Below are 13,984 nucleotides of genomic sequence, written 5' to 3'. Positions count from 1 at the left end.
TTTGCTTGCAATTTTTTTTAATCATTTCTTCATTTTAGATTGTACAAGGACCGCAATATTCTCAGACTACCTTAGGATTATTTGTTTTTCTTACTTGAAAAAAACCAGGCCAGGCGCAGTGGCTCAAGCCTGTAATCCCAACACTTTGGGAGGCCGAGGCAGGAGGATCACGAGGTCAAGAGATCCAGACCTTCCTTCCTGGCCAACATGGTGAAACCCCATTTCTACTCAAAATACGAAAATTAGCTGGGCGTAGTGGTGTGTGCCTGTAGTCCCAGCTATTCAGGAGGCTGAGGCAGGGGAATTGCTTGAACCTCAGAGGTGGAGGTTGCAGGGAACTGAGATCATGCCACTTGCATTCCAGCCTGATGACAGAATGAGACTCCGTCTCAAAAAAAAAAAAAAATACAAAAAATTCGGAGAGTGTGATGGTGGGCATCTGTAATCCCATCTACTCGGGAGGCTGAGGCAGAAGAATCACTTGAACCTGGGACGTGGAGGTCACAGTGAGCAGAGATCAGGCCATTGCACTCCAGCCTGGGCAACAAGAGCAAAACTCTGTCTCAAAAAAAAAAAAAGGCAACACTTTATTGATGGCTAACATATTACAAAGGAGTGACTATCATCAAGTGGCAGCTCAGAAAATGTTACCTACTGAACGCAGCCAGTAACCTTAGCCAGCTCAGGGAAGAGCATGTTGAGTGTCCTGGAGTCCCTATCCTGCCCTCTTCCAGTCAGTAACACCCTCATCCCCATCCCAGGGTACACCTCTCCTGACTTCTAATCTTTTAAGTCGGTTTTGCCTGCTGAATTTTATGACTAGAGTCGGACAGAAGCGCTCTTCTGGATTTGACTTCTTTCTCTCAGCATTGTGTGTGAGAGCCATCCCTCTAGGGGTAATTGCTGTATAATACTTCCCTTAGGCCAGGCGCAGTGGCTCACATCTGTAATCGCAGCATTTTGAGAGGCTGGGGCAGTTGGATCACCTGAGCCCAGGAGTTTGAGAAAGTCTGGGCAACAAGGAGAAACCCAGTCTCTACCAAAAGAATATAAAAATTAGCCAGGCATGGCGATGCACACCTAATTCCCAGCTACTTGGGAGGCCAAGGTGGGAGGATCACCTGAGCCTGGGGAGATTGAGCCTGCGGTGAGCCATGATGGTGCCACTGAACTCCAGCCTGGGTGACAGAGTGAGGCCTGTCTCAAAAAAAAAAAATACTCCACTTTATAAATATATCCTAATTTATCTATTCCACTGTTGATGGATGTTTGAGTACTTTATGATTTGGGGTTATTATGAATAATGCGGCCATAAACATTCTAGAGCATGTCTTTTGGTGAACATATGTACAATTTTCTATTGAATACCTAGGGCACAGGATAAGCATACTTTTAGCTTTAGTAGCTGTTCCTCAACAGGAGAAATTTTCACTTTTGTCTCAGTCTCTAGACCAGGGATTCTCAGATTCAGCAATATAGACCCTTTGGGTGGGATCATTCTTCGTTATTGGAGACTGTCCTGTACACAGCAGCATGTCTGGCAGCGCCCATAGTCTCTATGCCAGTAATGCCACCTCTCCTCAAGTCATGACAATAAAAAGCATTCAGACATTGCCAAATATCCTCTGGGGTGGGGGTCAGGGGCAAAATAGTCCTCCCTCCTGCTAAGAACTGCTCTTTACAGTGTGAGTTCTATGAAGGTAGGAACCTTCCCTATTTATTTCTGCATGGCCAGGCAAGCAATAGGCACTTAAGAGATTTTTGTCTGTTAAAAGCAACCATGAGCTTGGAATCTCCCCAGATTATTTGCCTCTCCTAGGACAGAGCAGTCAAGGGCACAGGCCATGGCTGACCAGGGGCAGACCCATGTGGTGCATGGCAGTGGCTGGAGCACCCGAGTTAGGGGAGAGTGGTCAGGTCCTGTTTCCATCAGCGTGCGTTTGCGGGGGCTGGCCTGTGGTCATGGCCTCTGTCATCCTCCCTAAAGCCTTTTACCCTGGTCCCCTCCCCTCCCCTCTGGGCAGGCGTGGCGTCCTGCACCTTCACGAGAGCAGCGGGATTCATGACATCGGCCTGCCCCAGTGGCAGCTCTTGCTGTGTCTGATGATCGTCGTTGTCGTCTTGTATTTTAGCCTCTGGAAAGGGGTGAAGACATCGGGAAAGGTAATATCTCTTTGTTTCTCTTTCAGTTGGGAGATCAACCTTGGGGGTGTGTGTGATTATTTCTAGCAATAATTATGTAGGTGGTGAACAAAAAAGATGGAGCTGAAAGTGCAAAGCCTGTGTTCAAGCCCCAGTTCTGCCACTGACTTGGACAAATGCCTTCCCTTCCTCTCCCTTCTGTTCCCCAAGTCTGTCTCCCCAACAATAGGTTGAAGGGGTATAAGTGGATCACAGTGCCTCATACTTTCCTGCCAAAGCTTCCCTAATACCAGAGACCAGGGACTTGGGTATTCCCAAAGGCCTCAGGACAAAGCCTAGAGATGCCATCAACATGCCCTTGATAAATCTGGGATCTCGACCTAAATCTTCATGCAAATGTTGCATGCTACTCTGGAATATGACTATTTGCTTTACCATAAGATCAATAAATCCCCGTCTGAATTTTTGAGAAAAAAAAAGAATGCTCTAGAAGATATCCAGATGTAAGATGGGTTTTGTGTTTCCTCGGATACAGAGGTAAGTGCCCTCAGGGTTCCAGGTGTCTTGGAGAGAAGAGCATACGTTTAGATGACCAATGAGAGCCAGTGCAGAGTTAGTATTCTAAACTTGGGTGACACTGTCCCCCTGTAGCCAGCCTTTCAGGGTGGGGAATATTCAGGAAATGGCTCCTATTGATTTTTAGCCCAAGTGATATCATGGGAACAACAACCCCATTTGGGCTCTACAGGGTCTATTTAGCAGCCTGACTGCATTAAAGAGGATGTGGATGGGAAATGTTCTTTCCAGTGTTCTGGTTAGCTAGTGCTCTGTAACAAACCACCCCCAAATGTAGTGACTCAAAATAACAACCATTTTATTGTCTCTCACAATTCTATGGGTTGACTGGGATCAGCTGGGTGGTTCTTCTGCTCCATGTGATATACCCTGGACTACATATCTGGGGGCTTGGCTGGGCTGAATATTCTAGATGGTGCATACACACTCCTAGCAGTTGGTGCTGGCTGGGAGCTAAGTTGGAGCTGCCAACTAGAGCATCTTGGGATGTTTCCACATAGCCTTTCTATGGTGCTTGGGCTTCTCACAGCATAGTGGCTGAGTTCCAAAAACATGTCCCAGGCAGACAAGTCCCAATGATGTACAAGTAGCTCTTCCAGTCTCTGCTTGCATCATTCTTGCTATTGTCCCAGTGGCCAAAACAAGTGTTGTAGTAAAACCCAGTATCCGTGTGGGAGGGAATTACACACAGGTGTGAGTTCATTGGGGGCCACAACACAACGGTCTATCTTAATCAGGTGGGTGTAAATTTTGGAGAAACCTCAGTAGGCAACTGATTTTGGAAAGGAGGTGTGCACTAGAGTTCTCTCTGATACTCCTGGAGTTTTTGGTCATGCCATTGGGAACAAAGACAGTAGCAGGGAAGCAGCAGCTGGTAGGTATGAAATCTATCAAGAAATGGAGGTGGAACTTCCTACCAGCATGTTGGGGACACAGTGTTTACTCTAAGAAAGCACAGAAACAAAATGCAAACTAAGGCTTGGAGAAAGTCTAAGGTGGAGAAAAGCCAGGATAGGACCACTACCATTCTGATGCCTGACACCTAGTAGGTCTTCAGTAAATATTTATTGGGTGATTGAATGATGGGTGGGTATATAAGTTTGGGGAACTTCATTAAGTGTTCTTTGAATTTAATTCAACATATACAACCATTTATGGACACCTACTATGTACCAGGCTTGATGCTAGTACTAGTGATGCAAGAATAAGACAGGTTCCTTCTTCAATTGCTTTAGTCTATGCATATTGTAGGCAGGTTATGGGTCAGCCAATGTCACCAGCTTCTTGGATCTCTGTCCAGAGACATATGTGTGTGTCCCCATTTAATAAAACCCAGTGGTCACAAACTATGTGCACTATTATATATCTTGCTTTTTTTAAGCTTAACTTTACCTTGGAGATAATTTCACATCCAGAAGTCAGGTTACATTTCAATAGAAATACAAACTGTAGGTTTAAAAACTGTCATTAAATCAGCTTAATGGGTCATCACATACACTTTTTAAAAACGAAAAAGTCTAGATAATAAGAGATCATCGCACATATTAAAGTAAGAGCTGTCTCTTGGAATTTTGTTTCTGTTACAGCAGTCTGTAAGTTTATGTGTAGTTTGTCTTGATATTGAAGGCATTTCTTAGCATGAGTCATGGTCAAAAAGTGTGAGATGCTGCATTAGTGGAGAAAGGAAGCTCTTTCAACTGAAAGTATCTCCAAAGACCATAGGGAAGGTGGCATTCAAGCTGGGTCTGTAAGGTCAGTCACAGGTAGAGGTGGGAGGGAGGGAAGGGATTCTCAGTGGAAGAAACTACATGAGCAAAGTGGTGGAGATGTGGAAGCCCCAGGCCAGCCTTATCTAGCACTCTCTGCGCCTTTCCTGGGTACTAGGAGCAGGGCTGTCTTGGCCTCTGCAGGCACAGACAGAGGCCTTGAGGGGAGACAGGGCCCACTCCTGTGAATTGCAGAGGATGTATGAGCTTTATACTGCTTCTGGCCTTGGCACAGGGCCACCACAGACTTCTAATATTGCATCCCAAGATTAGGTTCCCCACAGCCATCACCAAAGAGGGTAGAGCTTCCTGCATCTAGTTTAGCTCTTGGCTAGAGGGGAGTATATGTTGTCTGCACGCAGGCTGATGCGAGAGAGACCAGGAAGAGTGGAGCTGAGCATGCTCAGTTCTTTCCAAAATGCACCTTCAGAGAAGGTAATGAGGGGTGAACCTGGGTGTTACACTAGGAAAGTCCCCCATGTAGAAACACGATGAGAGAGGAATATGAGTCCCCTCTGCGTGTGTCCTCCGAAGCCATAGCCCACATTTTGCATAAGTCCCTCAGTGTTCTGACCACTAACAGACATGCCATAGGCAGTCTATGGAGAGGAGATTTCTAGAATGCAGAGCTTCACTGAGGTCATTCCTGTGCCCCGAAGTTAATTGCTTTTATAAGCTGGCGTATGAGAAAACCAAGAGTGTTGCTTATTTCTTTCCAGACTGAACCTGGCACAGGACACTGAGCTTTCCTTAGCAGGCTTCCATAGCCTCAGAGCTGGCCTCAAATGAATTGCAAATGTTCATACCTCCGGTCTTGGCAAGTGAAGGCTGTGCTGGTCCTGGCTTGCTTTAGTGACTTGCTTGGACTCAATTATAATGAACAGCATCATTCACATATGAGTGAGGCATATACTAATTGTAGTTTGGGGTTTTTCTCAGTAACATCAGTGCATACCCTACACCCCGTAAATCCTTCTTTTTGAAATTATGTCTTTTTTTAATTAGTGAAAATTTCCCTAAAACTCAGTTCAGAGGATCACAAATTCTAAATCAGTAAAGGTTAAATTAATGCAGAGTTACAGTGGTAAAGCATGGACATTTATCATCTCTGGGTTCGAGTCAACCTTAGAGTAGTTCCTTGGCAGCGTTTTTCAAACTCTCATGCATGTAAGAATCACCGAGAGGTCTTGCTAAAATTCAGATTCCTGGGTCCCTCCTTGAGAGAGTCTGATTCAGTGGGGATGATGTGAGAATTTGCATTCCTGACAAGCTCCTAGGTGAAGCTGATGCTGCTGGTCTATGGACCTCACCTTGATCTAGGCAGCCCTTTGCTTGATGCCTGAATTCAGGCTTGCACCACTTCAGTGACAAGCACCTCACCACCATCCTGGGTAGTTCTTTCCCTCGAGAGAGCTCTACCAATTTGAATGCTCTTTCTTTTATGGAGCCAAGATCTTCCTCAGTTTGATTATGAGCAATTGGTTTGAATTTGGTACCCTGGAACCACACAAATTATCCATAGAAACACCAGCAGGTATAGATTTAAAGTGATAGAAAGCAGTGACCTCCCTTAGGGATTAAGGACACTTGTAAGACTAATGTGCTGCTCATAACATTCTTCATCTTGTGCTCAAAATTGGACCAAGTCTAGCTTTTCATGGCCAGAGCTATGTTGCAAGTTGAAATTCTGAGAGCTGAGAAGCCTGGGGTAGAGATGACAGAGCCCAAGCCTTTCTTCTGTTTACCCATTGTGCATTCAGGGCCCATGTGAGCATGAGTGAACTGTTGGCCAAAGATCCAGGAATCTCCCTTTCAACACAAGATCTTAGGCAGCTGAACACCTGCTGTCAATTCTGAGAATCTTCAACAAGACTCAAATGGCCTAGCTTTGAATACATGGGCACAGACAAAACAAGTTTCCTGCTTTCTTGATGCTTGACTATAGTCAGGGTTTCAGATCAGTCATGTCCTAATGTATTCCTTAGGGAAATTGCATCCATGGCCATCAAACATGGCCAATGCAGGGCCACCTCCAGGCCTCATGGGAGATTCCTTAGAGTCAGAAGTCAAGATAGTGTTTTCTGATGGGAGGAGTGTGGTCTCACCTGGTTTGCTGGGCTGGGCATTGCACCTGGGCTGCAGCTATTGACATGAGTGTTACGAGACCAGAGCCATTAGGACTAATTACAAGGAAATGTGAGAGCTCCTCCTTGTACCTTTTGCCAAGGGCTTAGACCTATTCATCTCAGTTCAGGGGACCCATTCCAAGATTTATTAACATAAGGTCACCCACATGCAACAGCTTCACTTTCCAATGCATGTTTCCCTCCTTATTTGTTATGCAATTTGTCCTTCCTGTCCTTGCCTCCCTGAAAGAAAACAAGTGGAAATCCCATTTCCACAAAGACCTTCCTAGAACAAGGGAGTGGAGAGACAAGTGGATAACATGAAACAGAGGAGGCTTTCCTGCCTGATTCCTTCTAAGCCCAGATGTGACTGCCACTATGCATTTACTCGCTCCTGTGCTGACTCAGTTATTCTTTTACTTGCTCATGCATTTATTCTTTGACTTAGTCACCCACTAACTCTCCGATTTATCACCCACCCACTCATCCATCCATCTACTCAACGATCCACCCACCTAATCATCTTATCCATCCTTTTAACCATCTACTCAATCATAGTCCAACATCCCGTCATTCATCCATCCATTTACCTAACAATCCAGTCATTCATCCACAACACCGTCCAATCATTCATACAATAAACATGTATTAGGATTCGCATATGCCAGGTGCTAGGATACAAGTTTGAAAAAATATAGGATTTTATTTCTAAGTGGGCCATGATCTAGTGGGAAAGACAAGTAAAAAAAAAGAGGATAAATCCCCATCCTTAAACATAAGTATGAAAAACATATGGCTTTATTTTCTATATCTCCATTTTTGTTTAGCACCCACCTCTTTTTAGCCTGGCAAAGAACTTTCATGTTTCCAGGTTTCCACTCTCTCCTTAGGGATGTGTGAAGATTCTTAGGGATACACAGTTCCAGAGCTTTGGGGGTGTGGAACCATCTAGCATTTAAGCTATAGCCCTTTTCATGTTTCAGCTGAGTTCTCCTTGGGTCTGACTGCCTTAACCTTAGCCAGGTATTTTTACTTGGGGCACAGCATTCTTTCTGCAAGGCTACCTATGACTATATCTCCCTAAAGTAGTGATTCTCACCTCGGCTGCACAATTTTATCACCTGGGGAGCTTTAAAAAAAATGCTGCATTTCAGGCCCACCCCAGACCAACTAAATCAGTCACTCCAACAATGGGATCTGAGCTTTAACATTTTTACCTATAACTTCCCCCAGAGTATTTGAATGTGTAGCCAAGGGTGAGAAGGAACAGCAAGGAAATCCACATAACACCCGCGTCCCTGTACCTACCTTTCTTTTCTGTTCCTCCAACCTGGGCAAGGGGATGGGGTGTCTTTTTTAGTCTGGAGTAATCACTTCTTTCGTGTATTTCTGAACAAGATATGTCGCCTGTGTCCCACATCTGTTCCTACCAAGATGAAGAATCGTCAGAAGTTCTGCTTTCTTCCCAGCCACATCCCTTCCTGGGCAATGTGCTTAGGAAAGAAAATATGCTTAAAGGAGGGTAAAGAAAAAGAAGAAGAGGTGAACAAAAGGGAGAGAGTGGAGAAGAGGGAGAAGAGGGAGGGAAGATGGAGACAGAGAAAAAGAGAGGAGAGAGAGAGAGAGAGACTGAGATTTCTAAATATCTTGCCAGTCAGATAGGTGCATGCAGCAACCAGTAGCAATGGTGTGATGGACACAAGACTGATGGGGAAAGGGGAGAGCACAAGGTGGGTGTACTTAGTTCTTCCTGGTCCATGAGCCACACCTTGATCTAAGCAATCCTTTGCCAATGCCTATATTCATAGCAACAGTTGCATAACTTCAGTGACACATACCTCACTGCTTCTCTAGGCTCTTTTCCTTGAGAGAGCTCTATCTATGGGAAAACTCTTCATTTTATGGAGTCAGGAGTCTTTCCCTGAAGGAGTCAGAAGAGGTGGCTTTGTAGATGAGGTGGCATCCAGTGCTATGAAAACCTAGTCTTTGCCCTCGGTGCCCTTGGTTTCCATCATAGTGCTATCCCCAGTGTGGCTGACTCTCGCCCTGGGTTCTGAGCTTCTCTAGAGTGGACCCTGTGTCTGTTTCCTGTTCTAGCCCTGGATTCTGGATCAGGCCCTTGCCTAGAGCTGGAACCTGCAGCATGTGCCTTGAGTGAAGGAAGGTGGGAAAGAGCATGACTGGCTCATTGGGAAAGGGCTCTGTGCCCCGCCAGTGCCCCATGGGGTTGGGGCCAGAGCGAGGCTCTCACCCAAACTTATCCATTGCCCAGGTTGTGTGGATCACAGCCACGCTGCCTTACTTCGTGCTGTTCGTGCTCCTGGTCCACGGTGTCACCCTGCCCGGCGCCTCCAATGGCATCAATGCCTACCTGCACATCGACTTCTACCGCCTGAAAGAGGCCACGGTTAGTGCTCAGTGACCACCCGGCCTTGGGCCAGGCTTGTGGGAGGGCTTTCAGGAGCAGGTGATAAAGGAAAATCTGGTCCCAGCTCTGCCACAAACGTACAGTGTAGCCTTGGACAGGATCCTTCCATGTCTGAGCTGCAGCTTCCCCATTTGACAGTGCGGATTTGCACCTGACAGTCTCCATAAGCCCACCCACCTCTGGAGGCCTGGGATTCTGTGGTTTCATCTGGCGGCCTTCACAAACTACTCTTTGAGGAGAGCAATGCCCTGTGAAGAGGACATGATGTCCTGGGTCCTTGCTCCTATCCTGTGGCCACGGCTCCCTCGCTCACCCTAGCCACCCCCTGCCCTCTTTCTACTCTGTGATCCCCAAACCTGATCTTTACCACAATCCTGTGATGTCAGCATAAGGATAGATTCAGCCCTCAGGGAGGCTCTGCCAACCCTCTTCCCCAACACCCTCAGCCAACCACTGCCCCTGTCCAAAGGCTCAAATTATGGTGAAAGTGGGTGAATCTGGTAGTGGAGTCCAGTGCAGAGCAGTGAGGGTGAAAGCAGGGACAATCATAGAGGTACTCATTACCTTGAGCACTTTCAGGTAACTGCTGAGATTACTTCCAGCCCCCTCTTGCAGCGCCCCTCAGTGAGAACACCTTAACATACTGTCTTTCAATTCTCCAGGGCTTCTTTATTTCAACCCATAATAATTCTGGCAGGCCCCAACAGCACAGGATTGGGAAAGATGCATCCCAATATGCATCTCCATGGTTGTAATGCCCCAACACACTGCAATGTTGCGGACTAGTAACCAAGAGAAAACCAATTTTTGTAGTAGCTGCCAGAAAGATAATAGAACATAAGGCATGAATCAGCCTTGTAAATTGCAAAACAAGTCAGACTTCTTTTTGTGCCATGACTGTTGATGCCAAACCTTTTAGATGTGTAGAAACTAAGCCCTCAGTGCAGTCTCAAGGAGCAGATCCGTCTTCCCTCATCAGATGGTGCTGCCCTCTGTTTGCACAGCTGGGGAAGTCTGGACTAGTACCAGTGGGGAGATGATAGACATCTCTCAAATCTGAATTGGAAGGCTGGGCGCGTGGCTCACGCCTGTAATCCCAGCACTTTGGGAGGCCGAGGCTGGCAGATCACTTGAAGTCAGGAGTTCAAGACAAGCCTGGCCAACATGGTGAAACCCCGTCTCTACTAAAAATACAAATATTAGCAGGGCATGGTGGCACTCTAGTGTAATCCCAGCTATTCAGGAGGCTAAAGTGGGAGAATTGCTGGAACCCAGGGGGCAGAGGTTGCAGTGAACCAAGATCACACCACTGCACTCCAGCCTGGGTGACAGAGTGAGACTCCACTTAAAAAAAAAAAATCTGAATTGCAGCTCTTAGTCTGAGTGGTGAAGTAGAATTATCCCCATTACACAAATGAGAAAACAGAGAGAAGTGAACTTGACCAGGGTTAGAATATGAGGAATAGAAGTCGTAAAGTAATTCAGATGTCCAGGCTTCCAGCCATGTGCTTTTATCACCCAAAGGATGGAATAAATAAGCTCCATTGGCCCCCAAGTTGTCACCATTGTCTATGGCTTGTAGAAGCCTACTAGGAATGGTCCTCCCCTTCTGAAAATGCCACCTCTGTAACTCCTAAGATGGCCATAACCCTCTGTTCTTGCCCATTCACACTCTAGCCTAGAACTTTTAGTATTGTTAATTTTCTTTGAAAATCAGGGCATGAAGTTGAGTGAATGAGTTCCTATAGGCTCAGCTCACTCACAGCTTCTACCCAAGGCTGGGAGTTGCTAGAGAGGCCCAGCCTCTCTCTGCAGTTGTTTTGTACAGGATGCAGGGGAGGGAGTTGCCAGGGCTGCCCATCTGTAGTTTAAACCATACTTCCTCTGGTCTCAGAGCATCCCCAGGGTTTCTCAGCCCTTATGGAACAGTGAGGTGGTCCCATGGGATAGGAAGCAGAGGCTGATGGCTTTTATCTGCTGGTTTCAGGTATGGATTGATGCTGCAACTCAGATATTTTTTTCCTTGGGGGCTGGATTTGGAGTGTTGATTGCATTTGCCAGTTACAACAAATTTGACAACAACTGTTACAGGTAAGACCTTTCTCAGAACTCTGGGACGCTCTCAGTCCTGGGGGCTGACCCTTGCATGGGTGGCAGAGAGGGTTCTTATCTGGAAGCCAGCTCTCCCTGGGCAAGCCACATTTTCTTCTTGTGGACCATCCTGGGCATTCTATAAACTGCGACGTGGCCTCTGAGGGTCCCAAAGACCACGTTTCATTTCAGGATGCCTCTTAAACAGAAGTGAGGTGTGGAACTGGGAAAGCTGAGGTCACCAACACTGGGAGATGGGTAGCTGGGACAGAGGAGAACTGTGCAGATTTCAGTGTGGACAGCATTGCCTGACTCTGTCCATCAGATGCCCAGGCAGGCAGGGGTAGAATATCCCTGCTGCTGAGGGCCTGGCAAGATGCGAGGTGAGATTGTAGGGCAGACTGAGACTCAGAGGACCATGACCTAGCTCAGTTCAGGAAGCACTCAATGCTGCCTCCTGTTGGCCCAGTGCTGTGGGGACTTCAGGCATGGGCACAAATTTGGGTTCAATTCCATTACACTCCATCCAAGGCTTAAGGCAGAATCATAGTGTCTTTGGTACATGACAGAGTCCGATGAATGCATACCAGTGGGACAGGCTATAGGGAGGTAAGGAAATGGGGTTATCAATCCCCTGATAGAAAACAAGCCGTGCATGGAGGTGAATTTGAGATGAACCTTGGAGGATAGTTAGGATTACGCTAGGCAGATGTGGAGTGGACAGCACACACTATGGGAGAAGGGAGACAACACAGCCAAATACAGGGAGGTGGCTTGTTTATGGACCAGTGAATTGACTGGTTTCAATTCACTATTCAGAGTACACAATTGTACTGTTCAGAGTACACCTTGGGAGTCATGGAAGAGAAATCTGTAAGGAAGGTTGGGTCTTCTTAGCAAAGCTCTTGAATGACAGGATGAGGAGTTGGAAGGCACTGGGAAGCAGCCATGGAAGGTTTGTTGAAGGAGGCTGGTGACTCAATTTCCTGACAGGAGTTTGCCAGTAGACTCTGGTATCGGACTGTTCCATCCATATGTGGTTAGCCTACTTCCTGTGCCAGTGATGGTGGGGCCCTGGATCCATGTGGCAGCAGGAGCTACTAAAGGGGCCATGGCCTTTGAGGCTGGGGCCAGGCTTCAAGTCCTATTACTGGCCCAGCAATCAATGCACAGGATTGAGAGTGTCAAGGAGCTTGACCTCGTTGTGCTTCTTCCCCCAGGGACGCCCTGCTGACCAGCAGCATCAATTGCATCACCAGCTTCGTCTCTGGGTTTGCCATCTTCTCCATCCTTGGTTACATGGCCCATGAACACAAGGTCAACATTGAGGATGTGGCCACAGAAGGTGGGTGGGCAGCCCACCTGGGCCTCAGCTCACTGTGGAGGGAGCTGAGAAGCCCGCCTTATTCTTGGCTGCATGGCTCTGCCTTTGACTGTAGGACCGCTAGGCTGTCTGTGGAGGTATCCAAACCACTCATGTGATTGACTTTCCCTTGAGGTTACTAGTGAGAATTTCAGGCAGTCCCAGGCCCCACGTATGTAGCAGAACCTTCCTCTGAGTCAGGCTGGGAAGAAGAGATTTTGGAATGTCCTCTCTATACCAGTCCTGGGCTAAGCACTTGACATACCTCCACTTAGTTCTCACAAGGCTGCCAGGCAAGTGTTAGTAGACTCACTTTACAGATGAGAAGACTGAGACTCAAGCCAAATAACTTGTATGGCATCACCCAGCTAGTGAGCAATGTGTCTTTGGTACATGACAGAGTCCGATGAATACATACCAGTATTCATCTATAGGCTATAGGGAGGTAAGGAAATGGGGTGATCAGTACAATAGTGTTCATACCCCAGTCGGTCCAGCTCTGGAGCCTGTGTCCTTCCCTGCAGCTTCCCAAATCTTTATGGCCACAAAGAAGCTGAGACCTGGGGAAGGGCTACCTCTAATGCATTCCGAGGACCCCAAGCTTTTGTGAGTAAGAGTGAATGCCTTGTAGAGTATAGGTGGTGGGGTATGCAGCGTGTAGTCTATAGCTTACCAGGCAGAAAACTGCTCTCCAGCCTGGCTGTTGGGGGCAACTTCTCCAATGCACAGGTAAGCTGTAAGTTCATGCAGACTTCATCTGTTATCTCTAGACCTGTGTTCTGCTCCACCCACACATGACTGACCAATTGGGCTCCCAGATGCTCTCCTACGATGTGCAGCTCAGACCAATGGTTTCAGCCATTGATGAGGTCCTTGATGTTTCTTACAGGAGCTGGCCTAGTGTTCATCCTGTATCCAGAAGCCATTTCTACCCTGTCTGGATCTACATTCTGGGCTATCGTGTTTTTCATCATGCTCCTGGCGCTGGGCCTTGACAGCTCAGTAAGTGACCCTGCTCAAGATACCTGTCCCCCACCCCCCTGGGCCTGACCCCTCCCCCAACACACAGTGCTGGGCCTGAAGTTCCCACTATTCAAACACCTGGTTAATAGTTGTTTTCAGAAGGCCCTATTTAAATGTAGACAAAAAAAGTGAGTCCTGACTCAGAAAGATAAGACTTAGGCCAAAGCCAAGAGCCATAGGAACCCTTTTGGTATCTTGGAAATTCATATGAGAAGAGACTTCAGATAAGCCAGCCCTACACCGTCCTCTTGCAGGCGGGGAAATGATTCAGAGGGGATCACAGTTAGAGTCTTGTTCTCTAAACAGGCATTTTCTCATTGTATTTTATCATCAATAATCAAAAAGCCAGGAATGGTGGCTCATGCCTATAATCCCAGGGCCGTGGAAGGCTGAGGTGGGAGGATTGCTTGAGGCCAGGAGTTTAAGGCCAGACTGTGTAACATAGGGAGACCCCCGTCTCTACAAAAAA

The 13,984-nt window shown here is 47.0% G+C and overlaps 1 protein-coding gene across 2 annotated transcripts in view; it reads left to right on the top strand.

Moving 5' to 3' along the window:
- The window catches only part of SLC6A2 (solute carrier family 6 member 2), a 51,450-nt gene that overhangs the window by 27,886 nt on the left and 9,580 nt on the right, over positions 1-13,984 (top strand). For both annotated transcript variants that reach the window (XM_017530065.2, XM_017530067.2), the window contains exons 4-8: positions 2,025-2,163; positions 8,883-9,017; positions 11,026-11,129; positions 12,350-12,474; positions 13,382-13,494. In XM_017530065.2, the coding sequence (XP_017385554.1) occupies positions 2,025-2,163; positions 8,883-9,017; positions 11,026-11,129; positions 12,350-12,474; positions 13,382-13,494 (616 nt within the window). The remainder of the gene's footprint in view (positions 1-2,024; positions 2,164-8,882; positions 9,018-11,025; positions 11,130-12,349; positions 12,475-13,381; positions 13,495-13,984) is intronic.

This window comes from Cebus imitator, unplaced genomic scaffold (assembly GCF_001604975.1).
Source record: "Cebus imitator isolate Cc_AM_T3 unplaced genomic scaffold, Cebus_imitator-1.0 Scaffold63, whole genome shotgun sequence".
In the NCBI taxonomy this organism is placed as follows: Eukaryota; Metazoa; Chordata; class Mammalia; order Primates; family Cebidae; genus Cebus; species Cebus imitator.
The sequence above is the reverse complement of the archived record's forward strand: the minus strand, read 5'-3'. Positions and strand labels throughout refer to the sequence as shown.